The following is a 22,853-nucleotide window of genomic DNA, read 5'->3' on the forward strand; positions in this document are numbered from 1 at the left end:
TGTGTAAATGTGGTGCTTAGGGACGTGGTTTAGTGGTGGACTCAGCAGGTTAGCAGTTGGCCTTGATCTTAAAGGTCTCTTCCAACCTAAATGATATAATATGATTCATCTCCTCTCCCTCCTCCCTCAGATATTCAGTAGGACTTTCCCCTTCAGTGTAGTTGTTCTTTTTTTGATTATTGTGTGTTTTCATTTTTTCTGGATAAAACACTTGAAAGTGACCAACTGCCGGCACTAACTAGAACTGATGCTAGTATAAGCATATGCTAAGCAAGTACTCAGTATATTGCATGCTCTTTGGTAACCATACTATACTAGCTTCTCAAACTTCTATAATAAAATACTACTGCAATGTGTAAATGATGAGAATCTAGTAGTTTTAAGGGTAATTTTGTGACCTGAATAAACATACAAACAGCTTTACTGATTCAGATCAAGGGCCCATCTAGCCGAATTTTGTAAACAGACACAAGGACGAGTAAGTACTCAGCATGCATATATGCATGTATGGTAGTTATCCTCCCCCCTCCCCAAACCCAATGCTCTCCCAGCCTCCAGCTATTTTCAGCTCAAGGGATTTCCTGAGTTGCTTGTGATCATCTGCTTCATATCCTTTAGTGGATCTTCCTTCCATGGCTGCTCCATTCTTCCTTTGAACCTTATACATTTCTCACTTCCACATCATCCTTTGCTTTGGTAGGTTTTGGTTTGGCTTGGGGTTTTGGTTTGGAGTAGCTTTTATGGATTTTTTTTTTACAAGTCTTGCTATCTATTACCTGAATAACCACCATCTTTTGCTTCTTTGTCTGAACCTGGTTCCCACTGGGAACCACGGATTGATTTAATGATTGCACACACTTATAAGTAATTCAGCTCTTTCATTCTTGACTTCACACAAAACTCTTGAGTATCATCTGGTCTTGGTATTTGTGTCTGTTCATTCTGGCTAGCTGTACTTTAGCCTCTGACTAGAGTTGTTTTGAAACATAATTGATAATAAAATAATACAATGGCAGATTTCCCCCTCCTTTTTATGGGTGTGGTTCTTGAGGGCCTTTTCTACATTTTTTTTTAATTATTATTATTTGGCAGTGTTTTAGATCGTGTTTTGGAGGAATCATTTATTGGTTTGCATTCAGTGAAAATGATAGAAAAGTATTAGAAGACTGTAGTAAGATTGTTGTTTCTGTAACTTAACTTAAAAATCACATGAGAATTGCATGCAGTAAAATAAATGCAGGAAATGAGAAACATGAGAGTATCCTGAAAAGTTCAAGCAGGTCAGATTCTGCTTGCACATAAAATGAAGCCAGAAATTTAAAATGTTGTTTCAATTACATGTCTTTTAATTAATTTTATCCACAGTACAAGTATCCATCTCATGTTTAACTTCTAAGTGCTACACCTGTGAATACACAGAACTGTATACTTGATTTCTTTTCACCAATGCTCAGTGAAAATCTCCTTTATTAAAAGAGGATATTCCATTGTGCTAAAGTACCATTTCACTAGATGAAAGCTTATATTCTCAACTTCTTTTTCTTCCAAATCTAGAAATTAGACTTTTACGATGCCATTCATCCTTCATTTTTCTAGTGTTTAACAGGTAAAGTCCAGTTGCTTCCAAGTGTTCTAGTAATGCTTGCCCAGAGCTAGATTACTTTACTTTTTTAATAAATATATTTAGCATCTTCATACAGAACAGGGGCTTTCCTACAATGTCACTCCGGTCACCACCAGTACTACTTCTGCCCCCACCAGCTGCCAAACAAGCTTCCTTCCTTTCATCAACTATAAAATTTGTGTCTTGTGTCGATTCAAACTAAAATAAAATTACCATTGATCTCATCCAGATGATCTGGTTATGGTCTGACAGAATACTTAGCAAGTTAATATATGAAAGTGCGAAGACTTTGATTTTAAACATGCTAGCGGTATTCAGTAACTTGTACTTATTGTGTAACACTTAGGTAGTGCCTGTATTGGGTTTGTACTTGGAATGTGTTGATGAAGATTTTAATTTCTAGAAGCCTTCTCAACAAGCAAAAAAATAAGCTAGCTAAGCCATCTTTTTTCTAGAAAAATTTGGAACACCCTGTTAGTGCAAAATATGCTGAGATCTGTTAGATCAGAAAGATGTTTATGAATGCCAGCAATCTGAGAATCCTGTACTTGTAATGGAAAGAACACCGACCTCTTGGTTTTTGCTTCTTCAAAGTAATATGCTTTCTATTGAGATTAAGCGTAAAACAGTCCTAATTGGTTCTTCAAGGAGACATTAAACAGAGAAATGTGAAGATGTAAATCAAATGAAGTGTAAACAAATGAAAGAAAATACATTAATATTGCCTTAGACTAAAGGAAGAATTAAATGAGTTGGAGCTAGACACCAGCTTCAGTGTAGCTTCAGATGCCACTGTAAAGGCCAAAAAGGGCTAACAGATGAGTAAAAGCCCTTAGAATTGGTTTAGTATGGCAGGTAATCTTTTGGGTGATGATGCTTTGTTGGTTTTCTTGGTTCATAAAACCAGTTGTTATTAAGTAAAATCTGAAAATACTTAAAAATTGTGAGTGTGATACTATCCCTAATTTGGAAGAGAAGATGAAAGTCTACTAGAGTACTAAAAGCAAAAAGTAAGCGAAGTGAACTAACTTTTGCAAACTTTGTGTTTGGTTTGGTGTGCTTTTTTAATAGGTGAAATGAGGAATGATTTATATATCACTATAGAAAGAGGAGAATTTGAGAAAGGAGGAAAAAGTGTGGCCAGAAATGTGGAAGTGACAATGCATGTTGTGGACAGCAGTGGTCAAATTTTAAAGGTATCTCTCTTGCATGTTTTTCCTTGCTGCAGTTAGTTTTGACACATATTTTCAGATGTAAATCCTCTTTTATGACATTGTTTAAAGATCACAAAATGGCTCTGGAATGGTCATTTATCTTTTGCTGTCATTAGATAGTCAAAATTTTTTCACTTCGCTTAAAACCTTTAGAAACTGCATGTTTGTTTTATTTCTGTGATCAATTACATGATTCAGATAAACAGTCTAATTGCCAACCAAGTAACTAATGACCCATTAAGATGCTGGAAAATGTTGAGACAATATCAAGTTTTTGAGAATTTTTTATTTCATAATAATTCTTAGTAGGTATGTAATTCCTTATGTTACACAGAACCTGCTTTAATTTTCAATGCTTTTATCTGATTTTAATAAATCTGAGATCCTTGAGGCAAAAATCACCACCGTGTCAATACAAGAATAAAGTAATGTGCTTTCTTTTCTTCATTGATTTGATGCACACTGCTGGTGATAGCGTACAGACAGGCACTGTTTTAATTATTAATTGATGACTATTTCTCAGATTTTTTTTTTTCTGTACCAAAAGATTTCTGTTCACCTTCAACCTCGTCCACACATATTTAGCATCGTGGTTTTCCCTTTTATTTGAAAGTACTTCTTTCACATGTTCTGGAGGGCTGTAGGGTGATGAAGGAAGGCTGACACAAATAGTCTGATGCGAATTGTAAGTGAATGTGCGTATATGTGAAGTGAGATTGTGCATATAAATGCATGGGATACTACGTATATTTATATATAAAGATATGAATATATATTTAATATACGCATAAAATAATGGGTATTGAGATGCAGAGCACTTAATTGCCAAATCAAAAAGCTACAGCTTACATTTCCCACGGAGAATTAATAGGTATCCCCAAGTCAGGCCTTAGAAAAATCCATTTGCGTGCTTTGCTATAGAGAGGCCATCACGGATGTTGAAAGGCAACCAGCACTTTGCTTGTTCCTACCCAGGGAATACAGATTTATTTTTTTCATGCTGGGATGTATCGCCGATGACAGCAGGGTTAGAGACTTATTTCAGAAAGCTAAAGATCTTGAGCCTAGGCTGTTCTTGTCTCAGTTACATTATTGTGTGTCATGGGACTCCACATCACATTTGTCGCTTAAGCCTTCCTGATCGCCCAGGTCCCCCTGTGTAATATATTGATTGTCATCGGTGTGGATTAATTTTGCCATTTTTTCTAATCAGCAAATTTTAACTAAGTGCTACTATTTTTGTGGGTTTAAAGATATTGAGCTTTGTCCCACGTGTGGCGTTTATGATATAAAAATAAATATTAAGTCGTCATCCTTGTTAGAACAGTCCTTAATGACATCATACCAGACAACTAATCTGCCTTTAATTTCTAATCAATACCTTTTCTTCATTAGGATTTTATCTCATTTGGCTCTGGGGAGCCACCAGCCAGCGAATACCATTCCTTTGTGCTTTATCATAACAATGGTCCCAGATGGGCTGAGCTGCTGAAACTTCCTATCCCTGTGGATAAATTCAGAGGAGCGCACATCCGCTGTGAATTCCGGCACTGTTCCAGTAAGCGCTGTTACTTCTGCTAGTCCTCTCCATTACAGCTGCAGTCAGCACATGAGTTACCAGAATGCCTCAGGAAAAACACAGCTGCATGAACTTTCTCTATAAGTCTTTCATGACACAGCTTTTCAGGCTTGCAGTTCTACTTGGTGGAACTCAGTGCTTTGCTGGTAAAGCCTAAATACCAGGAGAAACCAGTCTAGTTTTATTAAACAGAAATAGGCCACATTGCAGCTGCAAATGTAAAGAGAATTTCAGGTAAACTCAAAATGCAAATTTAGAACATACCTGGTGAATTAGTCAAAACTACACCTTTTCCTTAGTCCATTTTTAGCAATCCAACCAATGGAAAATGCACATAAATACATCACAGTCAACTAACATCACTTTTTGTATTGAGCTCTTTTTTTTATATGCTTATAAAATAAAATCCCAAAATTCTCCAAATGTTTGGAACAATTTTGGAGATGATTTTGAGGTAAAAGGTGAGGTCTGAGTCCACATTCTGCATCCCAAGGTGTGCAAGACAGGTTTCATACCTATAGTGCTGACTACTGTCAAGGTTGCAGAGAAAGATGAGTACAATTATGCATCTTTTAAACTGCAGCTCTTTTGACTCTTTTTGGTGATGTAGCTATAGCAAGATTTGATTATTTAGATTGCCTTTGTGGATATTGGCACACACAGTAAATGATGGTATATTTAGATTCTGGGTGCATAAACCTCAGAACATAAGGAACAGGTAATATATGAAGAAATTTGCATTAATTTCTTTTTAAGATTTCTTTAATAAGCTATGAAGTAATAAAGGAAAACCATCAGTGGTATGTTTCAAACAGATGATATGGTTTTGCACAATCTTTCCTATGCAGTACAAGTTGGATATTTTTGTTATGATTGCCTACACCATCCCAACTGTGCTAAATCCAGACTCAAAAATCATATATATACACATTTGATGAGAAATTGGCTGATTTTCAAAAGCGTTCAGCATCTGCACTCACTGGCTTTAGTAAAATCTGTGCCATGTCAGTGTTTTGTAGTCTACTTTATATTTAGGCGATAGATGAGTTTTGGAATTTCAGCTTAGGCATCTAAGTTTGAAAATGTTATCTGCTGTCTAACATCCATGTAGGGAACAGTGACATATTCAGTCATATAGAATCATAGAATAACCAGGTTGGAAGAGACCCACTGGATCATCGAGTCCAACCATTCCTATCAAACACTAAACCATATCCCTCAGCACCTCGTCCACCCGTGCCTTAAACACCTCCAGGGAAGGTGACTCAACCACCTCCCTGGGCAGCCTGTGCCAGTGCCCAATGACCCTTTCTGTGAAAAATTTTTTCCTAATGTCCAGCCTAAACCTCCCCCTGGCGGAGCTTGAGGCCATTCCCTCTTGTCCTGTCCCCTGTCACTTGGGAGAAGAGGCCAGCACCCTCCTCTCCACAACCTCCTTTCAGGTAGTTGTAGAGAGCAATGAGGTCTCCCCTCAGCTTCCTCCTCTCCAGGCTAAACAACCCCAGCTCTCTCAGCCGTTCCTCATAAGGCCTGTTCTCCAGCCCCCTCACCAGCTTGGTTGCTCTTCTCTGGACTCGCTCCAGAGCCTCAACATCCTTCTTGTGGTGAGGGGCCCAGAACTGAACACAGGATTCGAGGAGCGGTCTCACCAGTGCCGAGTACAGAGGGAGAATAACCTCCCTGGACCTGCTGGTCACGCCGTTTCTGATACAAGCCAAGATGCCATTGGCCTTCTTGGCCACCTGGGCACACTGCTGGCTCATGTTCAGTTGCTGTCAACCAACACCCCCAGGTCCCTCTCCTCCAGGCAGCTTTCTAGACAGACTTCTCCTAGTCTGTAGCACTGCACAGGGTTGTTGTGCCCCAGGTGCAGGCAGGTGCCTCTGTAGAGGCAGGTGCCTTATTTGCAAATAGAAATGCAGTGTAGCCCGATGCTGATCTAAAATGGAGACCAGTATGTAGAAGCTACTATAGAGGATAATTGTCACGAAAACCCCTGTTTTCTCTTCAAGTTAGACCAGCTAGGTCACATTCATTTGGATTTCCTGGCATTCCATATGTTGTTAAGATGGCATATTTGGTGGCTTCCATTTTTGGTTATCAATAAACACCAAATCGTTCCAGAGTAGTACTTTCTGATTTTACAATGAGATAAAAGAAACCATTATAGGGGTTAATGTACAAATCTGAAAAGACGTCTGAGATAATCTTATTCTGACTAGCCATTTGTTTTGTCTGAAGTATAGTATTAAATTTAAGTGCTGCTATTTACATATGTATTTCAGCGAAAGAAAAGGGTGAGAAGAAGTTGTTTGGCTTTTCTTTCATGCCCCTGATGCAGGAAAATGGGAGAACTCTGCCAGATGGCACCCATGAACTCATTGTACACAAGGTAATTTGAATCAGTAATCGTTAGCTGTAATGATTCCTCTGGAACATAAATTAAAGAACCAGAAATGTTCAGTTGAGAATGTCTGCATTCATTACCAAATGAGTGATAATCTTGTCATCATTGAAATATCCATTGCTGATTGTTTAATATTAAGCCTCCTGTTACAAGCTGCGATTGAATCTTGGTATGTGTTTCAGTGAACTGGTTTTACTAAGTCTTAATGTTATCTTACATTGTATTAACAATGGATCTCACAAAATTAAGTTAAAATGTGCAAAGTGAATGCCATGAATACCCTCGCAACTGAATAGTTGAACCTGGAAAATCAAGCAAGCTTACATATGGAGAGCTACTCGATGTTATCATTTTTAGGGGTATTTCAGTTTTGTGGAATTTTTGTTTTCTCTTTGTTCAGAGGACCTGATATGCTCCGAGATACATTTTAGATTTTAACATCAAAATTTGCATTGTGATGTTAAAATCAACATTTTTTGATGTAATCTGTGCAAATTTTTTAGACTTCAATGTCAGATGTGAAGCCGTGATCCAAAAGCGAAGTTACAACTCATACTGAAAATTGTTCAATTTCTGTCAGGGAAACTATAATTATTCATGCAATTTGGGGATTTGGTTCTTTGTTTTTATGCAATACAGATATTTTAACAGATATGTCTTCACAGTGTGAAGAAAACACAAACCTTCAGGATTCTAGTCGCTACCTCAAACTCCCGTTTTCAAAAGGAATTTTCCTAGGAAACAACAGCCAAGCAGTAAAAACCACTAAAGAGTCCTTCTGGATTACATCCTTTCTCTGCTCCACTAAACTCACACAAAATGGTAGGATATGTTGATTATTTAAACATGATGAATTCAAATGAGCATGGATATACTCAAAACCAGCTTATGTTCTATCCACTTTACAAACCGGTTTTATTCATAATTTTTTATATCCATGTGGAAACCAAAGAAGCATGATAAACCACTGATTTTAAGTAGTTCAAGAATTCTTTTTAGATTAATGTGATGTTGGAATGAAATGCAGCCCTTCTGGAATCAGCTATCGAAACCCAGCTGCTTTACAAAACTTCTTATCTGTTTGTTGTAGAGTTTTTATGAGATACTTATTGTAGGCTTTGGGCTGTGGCCGTTTGGTTTTAATTAGGCACATGTTGCTTTTTTGTTGTAACAATTCTCTTCCTTAAAGCTAACAAATGTTTAATACTGCTTAAACCAATCTTATACACTGCATAGACGAAGCAGCAAATAGAAATACATGTATTTTTGCTCTTTACCATTGCTTTGTATAGAATTCCTAAGATTCTTTTTTATTTGCCATATTAACTGCAATTTGTAACTTAAACAGTTTTCCACAAATTTCTAAATGTTGTGGATTTGCTTGGTAACAAGTCTTATTTTATTTTTTTCTTTTTCTATTTCTCTTTTCTATTCTATTTGAACACCTTGCTTAACTCTCTCATGTGTGAATGACTGTCTCTTTACCTTTCTTATTGCTTGCAAATTATTTCCAGGTGTTTAACAACAACTAGACCAGCTTTTTAAATTGAAATAATTGTCTACATTTTCACCATTTAGGAGCAAGTGTCCAAAACAGATCTATGTGCACGTAGTTAGTGCTCTGTTTCACTGTGCATATCGGTTTTGTCTTCTCATAGCTAGCAATTAGCTTCAAAGTAATAAAAGTTAGCCCATAAAAGATTTTCCCGAAGGTTGTTAATAGGCAATCAGAGACTAAATTTACTTCAGTTAAAAGCCTTGATTTAGGAAATCACATGAATCCACTAGTCCTTACACATGCGTGAAGGTGCTACCCACAACTTAAATGTCTCGCTGATAAATAGTTGCACTATTGTCTGGGCTTATAGTATTAATATATGTTCACAGTACAAGAATTATTTTGTACTTAGTGTAAATAAGTGTATCACACAGGGCATAATATTTCTGAATTTTTTTAATAACCATATTCTGAGTAAGAGATTGTAGAATATATGAATAATTTTGATCCCCTTTTCAGCTCTGAAAGAGTTAACAGTTATTTCAGCAGTACTTTAGAGGGTGGAAATATTTTCAATAGACAGGCTTATATTTTCTCCAAGGATCTTTGGGAAGTTCATCTTGGTGAGTTTCCAAATGCTCATTCTTTTAAACAAAAATTTGCCAAAGCCTACTGCATACTCAGAAAATAAACAAAGAGCAAAGCATGTGGGTATTTGGTCATGTGAGCATTACTTCGGTTCTCCCTGAGAGAATGTAACATGTTTATTTCAAAATACAGGAGTAAAAAATCTGTATATTTACTTTTTCCATAATAATTTTTATTAGAATTTTTTGAAAATTACTGATAATTTTTTAATCTGTTTTTAAGCTTTGAGATTTTTCTGCAGTTCTCAATCTGTCTATGTCTACAAACCACAATGTCTATCCTAGGTACAAACTGAAAATGATGCTATTGGTCTGGCCATAGGCTGGTAGAGGACCCCAAACCCAGGCTTGTAAAAGGTGTGACTGAATTAGGGCACAAATTTACTAGCTTACTGGGAGATTTTACTGAGCTGTCATTCTCTCATTGGTTGTTCCCATATGCCATCGACTCTCATGCATATTAAAATTAGGGGGATTCAGGTAAGGAGGATGACTTCCAGTTGTTGGGATCCATAACTTCCGTAGCCTGGGTACTGTGCAGGCATTTTTAGGGTTGTTTCAAAGCAGTTTTCAGAGACCTTCTAACCAGGGCAGTCTGTGCATTCATCAGCATATCTCATAGGAATGCTTCCATATCTAGTCTATCTGCCAGCTAGCTTTTCTTTAGCTTGACTTTTCATCCTAGATAGTTAATCAGTTAGTGTTAGCAAAAAAATATACCAGCTTTTACGTGTTACTTTCTTAGATGGGTAGTTATGTTTCATTATCCTAAAAATATCCAAAGAGCGAGAGAGAACATACAATTTTTGTACTGAGCAGTTATCAATACAGTCTTGCTTAGTTTTGACAAATAAGAGGGATCTCTGCTTGCTAGAGACTCAGAATCCATCCAGCAAGTCAGAATATTTTAGCAAGTTGGCATGCACTCATTTCTCAGCATCGATCGGCACATTCCCAGTGAGCAGCTGTTCATCAGTAGAGTAGCACGTCTGTTGCAAGGCAGAGGTGTAATCCATCTATCTGCATTTTAAAAAAGCCAAGCTGGTGATCAATGAAACAAAAGCAACGGGGGGCAGCTTTCCAGAGTGTCCCCAGTTTGAAGGGAGTATTGGAAACTGCAGAAGCAGCCTCTCAGAAGAGGAATGCAATTCTGGAATTTGGCTTTTGCCTTTTCAAGTGTGGTATTGCTACACCAGGGCAATTTCTGATGTCTCAGGATTTATAGGAGAGAGATGGAAAGGTCATCCCAAGTCATTTCCTTATACACGTGATTCTAAACCTTTTATTAAACCTAGAACTTTGGATTTAAATTATGGACTTCGCGAAGGGACGTGTTTTGTTTGGCAGGAGTGGTAAGTCAGGTGTAGCCTATTTTTAATACACAATGTGGTCATGAATAAGAGGAGGCATTGGTAGTGTTTTTCTTCTTCAACAAAATTTATCAGCAGCATTGACTTTTTCCCTTTGCTGAAATTATGTTTTCCATCTGGGCCTATTTTGGGGGACAATTTTATATACTCATTTCTCTTAATACATGACACATTGCTATCCCTTCCCTTTGTGATCCATACATCACAGTTTTTGTTCATGTCATTTATGTAAGGGTCCAGAATCTAAGGGACGAGGCTGACACGGCAGATGGTTGTGATCGTAGAGTTTGTTTATTTTCTTGTGCAAGAGGTTAAAAAACCAGACTGGCCGGCCAGGGCCGCCCCACACAGGAGGGCGACGCCGGTTGTATCGGTGGGGTTACATTTATAATAAAAGCAGGTACATACAAAATTATTAGTTGCAAGCTCATTGGTTAATCTAGGGGTATATTCAGTATATACAGTTCATGTTACATTCTGATAGGTTCCATGCTGTTTCTACCTGACCGTTTGCATATGCAGAAATTGTGTTCGCTCCAGGATGTGATTTCCCATCCCAGGAGGTGTCTGGCACGAACAGTTTCTAGTCCCCTCACTTCTCGTTATCTACCGTCTGCTTGTTATTTTTTAACTATCTTTGCCCAACCCCCCTACATCATGTCACGATGGCCCTCACAATTTATGCTTGGGCTATGCGCTAACGTCATCTCACCAATGTCTCTCCTCCTTGGCATTTTCCTTGAAATAAGTGCTTTGAAGTGAGTGTCTGACATTTTCTTTCTCTTTCTTTTTTAATTCCCCAACAAATGCTTAATACTGAGTGTCAGCTATCTTCTCACCAAGTTCCTCTAGCAAACCTGCAAAGAAATATTTTTCCTTCTATGAACTGACAGCTTTTGGTAGTCTCGCTGCTTCTCATCTTAAGTTGAGGCTTAAACGCAATGAAGTGTAGAACTCCACTTAATTATCCTAAAGACAAATGCAGGTCACGTGTTTATTTGTAACACTTGTTCCTTGAAAATTCCTGACAGAAGAAATACTAAGACATATAATTTGTCCTTGATCTTTAGGATGTGTCTCTGATGCACGTGTTGGACCTTTCAGTGCTCTTATTGCACACAGGGATGTCTTTTAATCTAAATCATTCCATACAAGCAAAGGGTGAAGCAAAACAAAAAACAAATGTATAAATGCATAAAACCAATTTGTGCTCACCAAAATCAATTAAAGCAGCAAAATATTAGTGGAATAGCACGTAGGCTGTTTTCCATTAGTACCTCTGGCAAGATTTGAATATAGATCGAGATTTATTTAGTTATTAAAGACAGAGATATTACTTCATTTCTTGTGGGAGAGAGGAGCTTTGGTGGAGCAAGGGGAAAGAAATGACACTAAGATGGGTGTGGCTCAAATGTTACTTGAGTGTGAAAAGAGCCTGTGGTACAAAGCACCCGAACAGCTGCTGAACCAAGAGGAACACATACTCTTAGCTTCTTAGTTTGATAAGTACTGAGAACATTTCAGAAGATCTGGGTCCTTCTAAGGACGGTGATTAAGATTTTCTGCTTCAAAGGGCAAGACTGAGAAATTCTGAAAAGCTGGTTAGTGAAACAAGGAGGCAGTCTGTAAAGGAGCTTCAGGACTCATTTAATTCCATGATTCCAAAATATGCGGAGCTTTTACTGAGTGCAACTTGAAAGCAAGTGCTGTAACCTGAGCAAGTGAGTCATGGGCAGAAAATGTGAGGAGTGAGCAGAGAACCTGTAACAGAAGGGAGAAAAATAACAGCAAGGTGTCAGAGTTCAGCCCCAGTCAGGATCAAGTGAAAACTGCTGAAAAGCCAGGCCAAGTTTGCAGAATTCTATTTTAGGATAGGACATGAAATTCCCAGTCTCATAGCAGGGTGATTTTCCAATATATCTATACTTCAATACATCTCTGAAGCTGAGTACAGTAACATGACCAAAGAGTAATAAATAGAATACTTATGTTTAAGACAGGTGGAAAAGTAGAGATGTTAACTGGGCCATCGCCCTCTGGTGAATTTTATCGAAGTATTTACAAGAAATAATGGATGAAAAAATGGACTTGTAGCTAAATAGAATGTGCTGTAAGATGAGTTTATTAAAGGCCTATCTACAATGCCAGAATAAGCTTGTTAATATTTCTCTTAAAACGATTATTATTGTTGTTGTTATTATTATTCAGAGCAAACAGCAGATCTAAACCATTTGGGCTTCAATACACATCACATGGGAAATTAGAAAAGATAAAGATTAGAGTAGCAATTGAAAACTAGTAAATAAAGGCTAAAAGAGAACTAGCAGGTTTAGTGGAAGGAATTTCCTTCCTGAGTGGAAGGAAAATACTGCTGGATCTGAAGAATCAGACCCAGGAGTAATCTCTTTTTTTAAAGGAGTAGTAGGGGGTGAGCATGGGAGTTCCTTCACTAAAACCTGAAATACTACAGAGCCTGTTAATGACATTTGCTGTTACTAAGTGGTTGAGGTCCTCACACGGGAGGAAGTGTGAAGACACAGATGTGTTTTTGCTCAGAAGAGTTTGTTTTCCAGAAGAGATTGTATTGCTTCTTAATAAAGCAGGATCTTAGAGGCGTTATGTTTGTTCTCTAAAAAGACATAGGAAGATGGGTATTTTAAATATATTAAAATGAATAATTAGGAGTTTATTTCTAGCTGTCAGAGGACAGCTCTAAGGCATCCTTCAATGAGATCAGAGACAGCAAAATAGTTACCTTTCTTAAGATGATAGTTGGTAAATATGTGAGCAACTCTGCATGATACAGCTGCCACAGGAGAGTGATTTTAGTGACCCAGTGCCATGTTCTTATGTTTCTGTTGGTGGAGCAATTATAGGATGGAATGAAAATTTGTTGTTGGGCAGATCATATGATAGCCAATCTTGAGATGTTTTCTTTTGCTTTAATGAGTCCAAGTTTTGCTGAGTGGACTGTAGTGGTAGAATTCAAAATCTGCAGTGCTGCCTGGCTTGCAAATTTAATCTGGCATTTTGCTCTTGCAGGAGATATGCTTGACCTTCTGAAATGGAGAACTCACCCAGAGAAAATTGCAGGTTGCCTCTCAAAATTAAAAGAAATTGATGGTTCAGAAATAGTGAAGGTATATATACAACATTCTATCTTTTTAGGTTATATGAGAGGGATAATGTATTGCATGTCACAAAAATACGCATTCAATAACAAACTGTCCCTTATTCTCTCCAATCAGTTTCTTCAAGATACACTAGACACTTTATTTGGGATTTTAGATGAAAACTCTCAAAAATATGGATCAAAAGTATTTGATTGTTTGGTAAGTTTAATTTTGTGATGATATTAACACTATTTAAGAACTCAGTAAAAGCAAAAAAAAAAGTTTTTTTTTTTTCCTTTTCCATCACATTTAGGTTCACATAATTAATTTGCTGCAGGACAGCAAGTTTCACCACTTTAAGCCAGTAATGGACACTTACATTGAAAGTCATTTTGCAGGAGCACTTGTGTACAGGTGAAGTCTGTATTTTTTCTATCTGATTTGAATACTGACAGTTATTTGCAAACTAAGCAGAAACAATTATTAGATTAAATTAAATGTTATCATTAGAAATAAAATGCAGTGCTTGTATGAATGCCCAGATTTAGGCCATTAAGAGGAAAGTAAAATAACTCTTAAGTTACCAGAAAAGTTACTTGCTAATATTCTGACACTGGCTTAATTTTAAAAGCTTTTTCTTTCAGTGGATTTCTTTATTTGAATTACTTTGATAAACAGGGGCCTTAAGCTGTAATTGTGTTCACTGTGTAGTGCAGTGCACTAATAAGTATCACTTGGTTTGCTGTGCTCTCTGTGTTTATTTGCTACCTAGACTTCGATTAAAACCGAAGCAGCTTAATGAGACAGCAAACCAATGCATGGAATAGCAGGGGTACTCCATGCTGGCAGGGTCTCTTCTGGCTTAACTGAGCTTCTGTATCCCTGTCAAAATCATTCTACTGCACGTGCAGTGCTGGTGTTATTTCCTGCTTGTCAGAGATCTACTAGGTGGTTTTCAGTAGCCTGAAAACTAAGTGTAATATTGGGCCTCTGTAGTGATTAGTGAAATCTAGTCATATGATTTTTATCTTGTAAGTGTTTCTCATGACAGCTACTTGCTTGTATTTTAAATGCAAAGTTAACCTTTCTCCCACTTCTGGTTATAATACTTTCTGATGTGCTATTCTAGAGATCTTATAAAAGTACTGAAGTGGCATATTGATCGAGTCACTGAAGTGGAGCTGCATGAACACATACAGGAAGTGCTCAAGGTAATAAAAGTCCTCAAAGGCAATTGTGTATTTCAAAGATGTGTTTATACAGTACCAAGAAGTTTAACTTAGGAAATGAAGCACAATGTGCATAAATGATGGGATGGTAGAACTAATTCTAGGGTGCTGTGGTCAGTTTATTCATTGCTCACTTTTGTCAGTAAGTTGATCGGTGGTGCTTATTGCCACTAGGCTCTGGAGCTGTGTGTTCTTTGCTGAATGAGGATATATGTGGCTATATGTGGATATATGTGGTTCTTAGTTTTAAGAAATCAAATATAGATTGATGGTATTAATATCTGTCACATAACTGAATCTAAATGGTGGACATACATGCTTGACTTTATGATTCAATCCTGACACCAGGGCAGTCTACTAACAACACAACCATCCCATTTAGGACAGGTACTACAGTCTGGAAATAAAATATCAGTGTGGTACCCTTCTGTGCTTTTCTATACTGCTGTTAACATAGTTATCTTACTAGTGGGTAAGGACTGTATTTTTAGTATACATTTCAATACTTTTGCAACTTAATTTAAGCTTTTTTTTTTTTAATTATCTGGTTAACAGTTGACTGGGAAACAACTTTTAACATACAGATGTATTCCAGGAACAGCTACAAAGTCTAAGCTGATTTCCTATTCTAGCCTTTTGTATTTATGCAGCAGGTGTTTCTGTAGCCAAAGACAGGCAAGGGATGAGGGGGAGAGGGAGCAGTGTTGGAATTTTGCAGTTTTCCATTTGTCAAAAGAAACCCAAACAAGTGTTCCCTGGTTTGTGAACATTATGAAAGCATTTTTGAGTATGTGCTTTTGAAATGTTGTTAGTGTTTCAATAGAAAGATTTGCCAAAATTAAATAACATGAAATCCTATTTCAGTCCTTTGTCATTATTTGAATTATATAGTCATTGCATGTATTCTATTTAAAGATGAGCTAGTTAACTTTTATGAGTTATCTCTGATTTTGACATTTGTAGGCACAAGAATATATTTTTAAATATATAGTCCAGTCTCGAAGGTTATTCTCTATTGCCACTGGTGGACAAAATGAGGAGGAATTTCGCTGCTGTATTCAAGAGCTTCTTATGTCAGTACGCTTCTTCCTTTCCCAAGAAAGTAAAGGAGCTAGTGCTTTATCCCAACTACAAGTAAGTTTTCAAGCGTGACTTGCTTATTGCCACTTACCACATGCAATTCAGAAAGTGTATGTGTGTCCTTAACTATATTCCCAAGAAAGCAAAGGGTTTTTTTGCTAGGTGTTTATTCCTAAATCTAATATTTAATTTTGAATTGTGATATTACTGTTATTGTTGTTATTATTATTATCATTATTCTGTTGCTGGTTGTGAATAAAGTAATTTCTCTGGACATTTTATAGGTTAGTTTAACCACATTGGAACTGAAGAATTTGAGCCATAAAGCAGACTATCAGAGTTTTCATGCTTTGTAGAAGACAAATTTTAAGTCTTGATGGACTGTATGTTTTTATAAGCACCTGGTATTTTTATTTCAATTGAGACTACTAAAATTGATTAGTGCTAAAGTTCAGGGGCAAAACACATAGGAGACGTCTCTCTACATTAAATGTCATAGATTTACCAGCTACCACAGCTCATAGATATGCCGTCCTCTGTTTCTGTAACAAAAGATGGTTTAGACCTGTTAAGAATTATTAATCTTTTAAGCTCTGTAGAAAAATGTTTTTCCAAGAAAACGGCAAATCAGAGAGAACGGAGTAGAGAGGTGGTTCTTCCATCTCATATCATGTAAGCTGGGGGAGTGAAAAAGATAATAACAAAATGACACAAAACGATACAAAACCCCACGTTTAGAGTTCTTCTTCAGTATCTTCAATCTTGAATGTCATCTGCTGTGACACCAGTATGAAGAAGGTCTAAGGTATGAGTAGCTTTCTCAATTGACAAGATTTGGAAAGGAAGAAGGGAATGTCAGTTCTGGCTTCCTTTCTCTGGCATTGCCATTCTTTTTTTCCCCCCGTGTTCTATTTACATAGTTATTATACTCACCAATGAATTTCTGACACTATTTTAGGATTGTTGAAGTGAACTAAGACTGTCAGTGCTGTCTCATTTCAAAATAATAGCGCTCATTATTTGAAAAATGGAAGAAACGAAGGCTGTCACATTACTTATCTTAAAACAAAACAAAGCAACTCCACTTTTTGTTCTGTTATCAGCTCGCTTCTGTTATCTTTTTAAAAATTTCCTCTCACGCATAGATACTGAAGAATCTGTAAAGTATAAATATTTTTGTTCTAAGTTGAACTTTGTACTTTCCCTTTGTCTTGGGAGAAATGAATAAGCATCAGATAATGCTTAAAGGAAAATAGTCACAAGTGTAAGCCCATTAATGAATGTGAGGATATTTCTTCTGAAAATATGACCAGTGTTAAAGTTACTAACTACCCTTGGAATGTAAACCCAGGCGTTTTTCTACAGTTATTTAAATTTCCATAGTTATTTAAATTCTATAGATGTCAAAACTATGCTCCAATATCTGACTAGCCACTTTTGCCCTTTTCCTCTAGGCTGTGTTTCTCAGCTCATTCCCGTCGGTGTACTCTGAACTTTTGAAGCTCTTTGATGTAAGAGAAGTGGCAAATTTGGTTCATGATGCTCTGGGCAGCTTGCCATCAGTCATGCATGGAGATGAGTCCCTTCAAGCTGTTAAATTGCAGAGTATTGGGAAAACCGTGGAGAGTCATCTATACACTAACCCAGGTGAGGTTACCCCGGGCTGCCTGCAGATAAGGAACTCAAGTTGTGTGCTTGGTACGCAGGCCAGCAGGTGCTAAAGGGAATAAAGTTGCTCAGAGTAGTGCTTCCCAAGGAACAGTTCTTGAAGCACTGTGTTGTACAAGCTGCTCATTGACAAGAATGCAGTTGGTTAAATTTAGCGGTTTTGGGTTTTAGAGACAAAGACTCTTAAAATATAGTTGTATTTTGATATACTGCTGGAAATAGGTCTATAAGGGTGTTTGTCTTATGCTTTTTAAGTAATTATAAGGAAAAGGCTTTACTAATTTGAATTTTTTTTCCTTTTTTTCTCCTTTGGGGGCCGTTTAGCAAACAGATTGTCACTTATCCATTAAGTCTTATTTGTGTAACACTTGCTAGTTCAGCACTTTCAATCCTTCATTTCTTAATGTAGCATAAAAAGGCTACACAAATGCAAGTGATACTTGGTGCATAAAGTGTGTAACAGCATAGATACTTGCTATGCAGAAGAAAAACTGCATAGTGGTGAGCCTGATGTTATTTTTTTCTATTCTAAGTGAAACCCATAGAAGCGAGCAAATATTAAATTTGAGATGAACTAATTTTGAAATAAAAGAGTTCAAATATGAGAGATTTAAAGAATTCAAATAAGTGTTCATTTACTCAACAAAAGCCCTCATGAGAGCTGTTTGGATGTTGGCTTATGGAGTTCAATACAAACAGCAACTTTTACCATCTAAAGACTTTCAAGATAAACACGTTACAATGGTGAAGACTGCAAAAACCACCAGGATATGCATAAATGTTTTACCATGCTGCATGCTCTGGGGAAACCTTATAGCAGCCTTCCAGTACTTAAAGGGGCTGGGGAGGGGCTCTTTGTCAGTGAGTGCAGTGATAGGGTGAGGGGTAATGGATTTAAGCTGAAAGAGGAGAGGTTCCAAAGAGATATTTGGAATAAATTTTTTACTGTGAGGGTGGTAAGGCACTGGAACAGGTTGCCCATGGAAGTCATGGATGTTAAATGCCCGGCTGGATGAGGCTTGGAGCAACATAAGCTAGTGGAAAGCATCCCTGCCTATGGCAGGGAGGTTGGAACCGTATGAACTTTAAGGTCCCTTCTGACCCAAACCATTCTATGATTCTGTGATGATTCTTTGAAAAGCAAGAGATCTTAAAACACTTCTAAAAAAAAAAATCTTTCAGAGATTAAAGAAATTACTTAAAGAAATCAGTAAGAAGTGTTGGATCCTGGCTACTTTGCTTCTTTCTGGTTGTGAAAACAGCTTACCCTGTCCCTTGTGAACCTTCACAGCAGTCCCTTCCAGAGCAGGTAGCTTTTTCTACAACTGGTTGATTAGACCTTTGATACTTACTCTAGGTATATGATTCATGGAGCAATCTTATAGATGTTCTAACGTAAGTTTTTGGTTTTGTAAGCAACTTGAGGAACAGGTAGCATCATTTCCATTTTCCTCCCATTACCTTGGTCAGGTCAGTCTAACCAGACAATCCAAGTGAATGAATGTAATTAAAGAAAGTTATTTAGTGCCATGTGAGGAACTCTCAGGGAGTTTCTTGGGACCGTAAATCTACTTTCAACCATATGACAAGTTAAGTTCTACATGTAGTGAGGTTTTTACACAAAGAGAATATACCTTTCTCAGACCATAGAGAAATTCATGTGAAAGACATCAGGCAGTAGTATAAACTCCCGGTGTCCAGAAGAGTAAGCTCAGGCAAATGCTTGTACAGTGTCATTTTAATCATCATTAAGTTGAAGGGTCTTGTGGAGATCAGTGTCTTGGTCTTTTTGCCCTTAATGTTTTATCTCTTTATAATACAAAAATATAGATAGACTTACCTTCAGTCCCTTAGAAGGAAGTCCTTTTAAAATCCTCTTGGGAAAATAAATTGCACTAGACTATGTTAATGTGCTAAGTAAACTATACACCATAATGTGAAGTTGTGGCTTTCTGTTGTGAGAATAGTTGATTTCTGTCACCCAGATGAAGATGATGAACACTGCAAGCTGTCATACCAGCTAACATATTGGAACTGGATGGAAAGCAGGAAAATAACTGTTTATGCAAATATCTAAAAATGGGGAGGGCACTTCTTAGATTTCAAATTCTGTTTTCTGGAGCTTGAGAGCTTTATGTATTTTGTGCTGCAAGGGCCTGAACAACTAACATGTTAGGTCCCACTGCTGCAGAAATCAACTGCCACTAAAGTTATGCTTCTGCTAAAATTGGGAGATACATTTGGTGTTTTGTTGAAAAATGAAACATCAGTCATGCGGGGGTTGATTTAAGCTGCCCAAGAACAGATGTTTAGTACAATTTGAGATGTATTTAATGCATATGATCTCTACTTGCCTCTCTAGAGAGTGCAGGTTATATATTGTACATTTACTGATAATGTATGGATAGGATGTCTGAAACGGCTCTGTATTAAGGCTTTAGTATAGCTTGCTTAGAACATTTTTCTGTTTCAGTGCTTTTAAACTTCAACTCTCCCTATAGGAAGCTGCTACAGAGATGTTGAAAGGTGGTCAAAACCAGTTAACTGCCTGGCTCCTGTGAAAAGTTAGGAGGTACTAAGGCCTTACTTGACTTCTGGTTTTCAGTATTTACTTCTGCATCTTTGTAGCACGCTACACTGGATGTCTAAAAAGAAACAGTTGATGGTTTTCCTGCTGATAAAGACTAGCAATGCTTTTTTTCTTTTCCTATTGGCTCTGCTTCCAGTCTGCTGGAGTTTTGGGTGTAACTCCTTGGAGCTTGTACACAGAACATTTTCTGTCTTTGTCATTTCCGATACATCAGTACTCTAGCACTTGTTTGTTCTCTTTTTTGGATTAAATACTATGCTAGCATGCTTTGGGTAAGAGTTAAACCTGTTTTACCAGGAAGAATTAAGGCTAGTAAGAGACTAGCACATCCTAGACTTAGAATTGTTTGAGTTGGAAGGACCTTAAAGATCACCCAGTTCCAACCCCCCTGCCATGGGCAGGGACACCTCCCACCAGAGCAGGCTGCCCAAGGCCCCATCCAACCTGGCCTTGAACACCTCCAGGGATGGGGCAGCCACAGCTTCCCTGGGCAACCTGTGCCAGTGCCTCACCACACTCATCGTGAAGAATTTCTTCCTTACGTTTAATCTAAGTCTTCCCCCTTAGAATTTAAAGCCATTCCCCCTTGACCTGTCACTACATGCCCTTGTAGAAAGTCCCTCCCCAGCTTTCTTGGCCTCCTTCAGGTACTGGAAGGTCGTTATATGGTCTCCCCAGGGCCTTCTCTTCTCCAGGCTGAACAACCCCAACTTTCTCAGCCTGTCCTCATAGCAGAGGTGCTCCAGCCCTCTGATCATCTTTGTAGCCCTCCTCTGGACCCATTCCAACAGTTCCGTATCCTTGTTGAGGATTCCAGAACTGGACACAATACTCCAGATCAGGTCTCACAAGAGCAGAGTAGAGGGGCAGAATAGCCTCCCTCGATCTGCTGGTCTTGCTTCTTTTGATGCAGCCCAGGATATGGTTGGCCTTCTGGTCTGCAAGTGCACATTGCTGGCTCATGCTGAGCTTCTCATCAACCAGCACCCCCAAGTCCTTTTCTGCAGAGCCCCTCTTAAACACATCATCCCCCATTGTGTACTGAAAATGGGGATTTCCCCGACGCAGGTGTAGGACCTTGCACTTGGCCTTGTTGAACCTCATGAGGTTCTCACAGGCCCACTTCTCCAGCTTGTCCAGGTCCCTCTGGATGACATCCCATCCTTCTGGTGTGGCAGCTGCTTGGTGTCATCTGCAAATTTGCTGAGGGTGCAGTCGATCTTGCTGTCTATATCATTGATGAGAATATTAAACAGCACTGGTCCCAGCATGGATCCCTAAGGGACACCACTTGTCATGGATCTCTGTCTGGACTTTGAGCCATTGACCACTACTTTCTGAATGCAACCAGTTCCTTTTCCACTGAATGGTCCACCCATCAAATCCATATCTCTCCAGTTTAGAGAGAAGAGTGTTGTGAATCTTGCACCATGTTCTTGTTGTGGGAGAGAGCAACAGGCTAAGCAGGAATTAGCAGTGTTCTTATGAGGCAAAAGAATTTGTGTCTTCCCAAAATATGGCCTCTGCACAAGAGTAGCCCTGTAGGGCTTTTCCTTTTAGACAGGGGAAGCTTTTCAAAACAGATAGAGCAGGTGTTTAATTCTCTGACCATTTACACTGTAGATATCATATGGTCTATATGTATTATATGGTATGTGATATCTATATATGATACATACATTATGAAGCTAGGAAAAATCTCAAGTTGATATTATAAAGACATCTTCATGAGTTCGTTTTATTTATTTACTATGTAAAGTTTTATTTATTTATTTTATATACAACTCATTCCTTATTTGTTTTTATTACTTTCTATTTGTATTATTTTGCACTGAAACACACTGTTAATAGATTAGGAAAGTGATGATTATCTATTTGTTTTCTTTCTGAGATGGACTGCTTTCCTTGGTCTGTGTTTGTGAATGAGTTTATCTGGGAATTGCATCTTGAATATCATAGAAGGAGGTACACAAAGGAAACTGTATGTTTTGATAGTCACTCAGAGATTAATATCTGATGCAATTAGTGAGAATAATATCTATGAATTTCCTTATGGAAAGGATTTTGATACATGTTAGACTTCCTTTGGGAATGAAATAAAAGTTGTTAGGAAGTTCAGGAAAAGATACCATTAACTGTTAAGGAGTGTTAGTTCTAGAAGAGAGGTACTATGATTTTCCTCTTACTCCATCCTTTTTTCAAAAGTCTCAAAACTTGTGCAAGGTAATTGGTATAAAAATGCAAAAAGCTTATCATTATTGAGATTACTGATACAAATCCTGAATTAAATTTAGTTAAAATTCTTTAAACTTTACATGTTAATACAGAATTTGAAGAAAAAAAAAGATCCCTTTTCAAAACATAAAGATTTTGCGTTTTGATCCTTAGAACTACTTTCAAGCACTCTAGGATCTTTTTCAGATTAATTAGTTTTTCTTAATTTGTCTGCCACAGCAATGTACTATTCTTTGGAGTTGTGTGTATGCTTCTCTATGCAGCTTTGAGGGAATGTATGTATGCATATTGCATACAAAAAAATTAGCCTTTAGTAGTACCTCTGTGGTAGAGAACAGAAAATACTTCGCAAAAGCTTTGCAAATGTTACTTCTCCTCTGTGGCTCTTTTCTAGAGCAAGGGAGGACTTTCTTAGCCATACCTCTGCTTTCCTTCTGCACTGCAGCCAATTGGAAACAATTCCTCGTAATTTGAAGCTGACTGTTCTGAGAACAGCAACATGTCCATGCTGTTACAAAGCAGGCATATATGGTTGGGTTTGGAACTGCAGAGATGACTGGTTTTTTGACTTAAGCATTTTCTTCTGCCACACTGAAGTC

At 37.7% G+C, this 22,853-nt stretch overlaps 2 protein-coding genes across 2 annotated transcripts in view; both read left to right on the forward strand.

Annotated features, from left to right (window-relative positions):
• The window catches only part of DOCK4 (dedicator of cytokinesis 4), a 240,529-nt gene that overhangs the window by 145,414 nt on the left and 72,262 nt on the right, over window positions 1–22,853 (forward strand). Inside the window, exons 14-23 of the mRNA XM_069851332.1 lie at window positions 2,696–2,820; window positions 4,234–4,396; window positions 6,703–6,809; window positions 7,490–7,646; window positions 13,382–13,479; window positions 13,588–13,671; window positions 13,766–13,866; window positions 14,582–14,663; window positions 15,645–15,815; window positions 17,216–17,408. Coding sequence (XP_069707433.1) covers window positions 2,696–2,820; window positions 4,234–4,396; window positions 6,703–6,809; window positions 7,490–7,646; window positions 13,382–13,479; window positions 13,588–13,671; window positions 13,766–13,866; window positions 14,582–14,663; window positions 15,645–15,815; window positions 17,216–17,408 — 1,281 coding nt within the window. The remainder of the gene's footprint in view (window positions 1–2,695; window positions 2,821–4,233; window positions 4,397–6,702; window positions 6,810–7,489; window positions 7,647–13,381; window positions 13,480–13,587; window positions 13,672–13,765; window positions 13,867–14,581; window positions 14,664–15,644; window positions 15,816–17,215; window positions 17,409–22,853) is intronic.
• The window catches only part of IMMP2L (inner mitochondrial membrane peptidase subunit 2), a 570,080-nt gene continuing 549,977 nt past the window's right edge, over window positions 2,751–22,853 (forward strand). Inside the window, exon 1 of the mRNA XM_069851320.1 lies at window positions 2,751–2,758. The gene's annotated coding sequence lies outside the window, so the exon portion shown is untranslated. The remainder of the gene's footprint in view (window positions 2,759–22,853) is intronic.

This window comes from Phaenicophaeus curvirostris, chromosome 1 (genome assembly GCF_032191515.1).
Source record: "Phaenicophaeus curvirostris isolate KB17595 chromosome 1, BPBGC_Pcur_1.0, whole genome shotgun sequence".
NCBI lineage: Eukaryota > Metazoa > Chordata > Aves > Cuculiformes > Cuculidae > Phaenicophaeus > Phaenicophaeus curvirostris.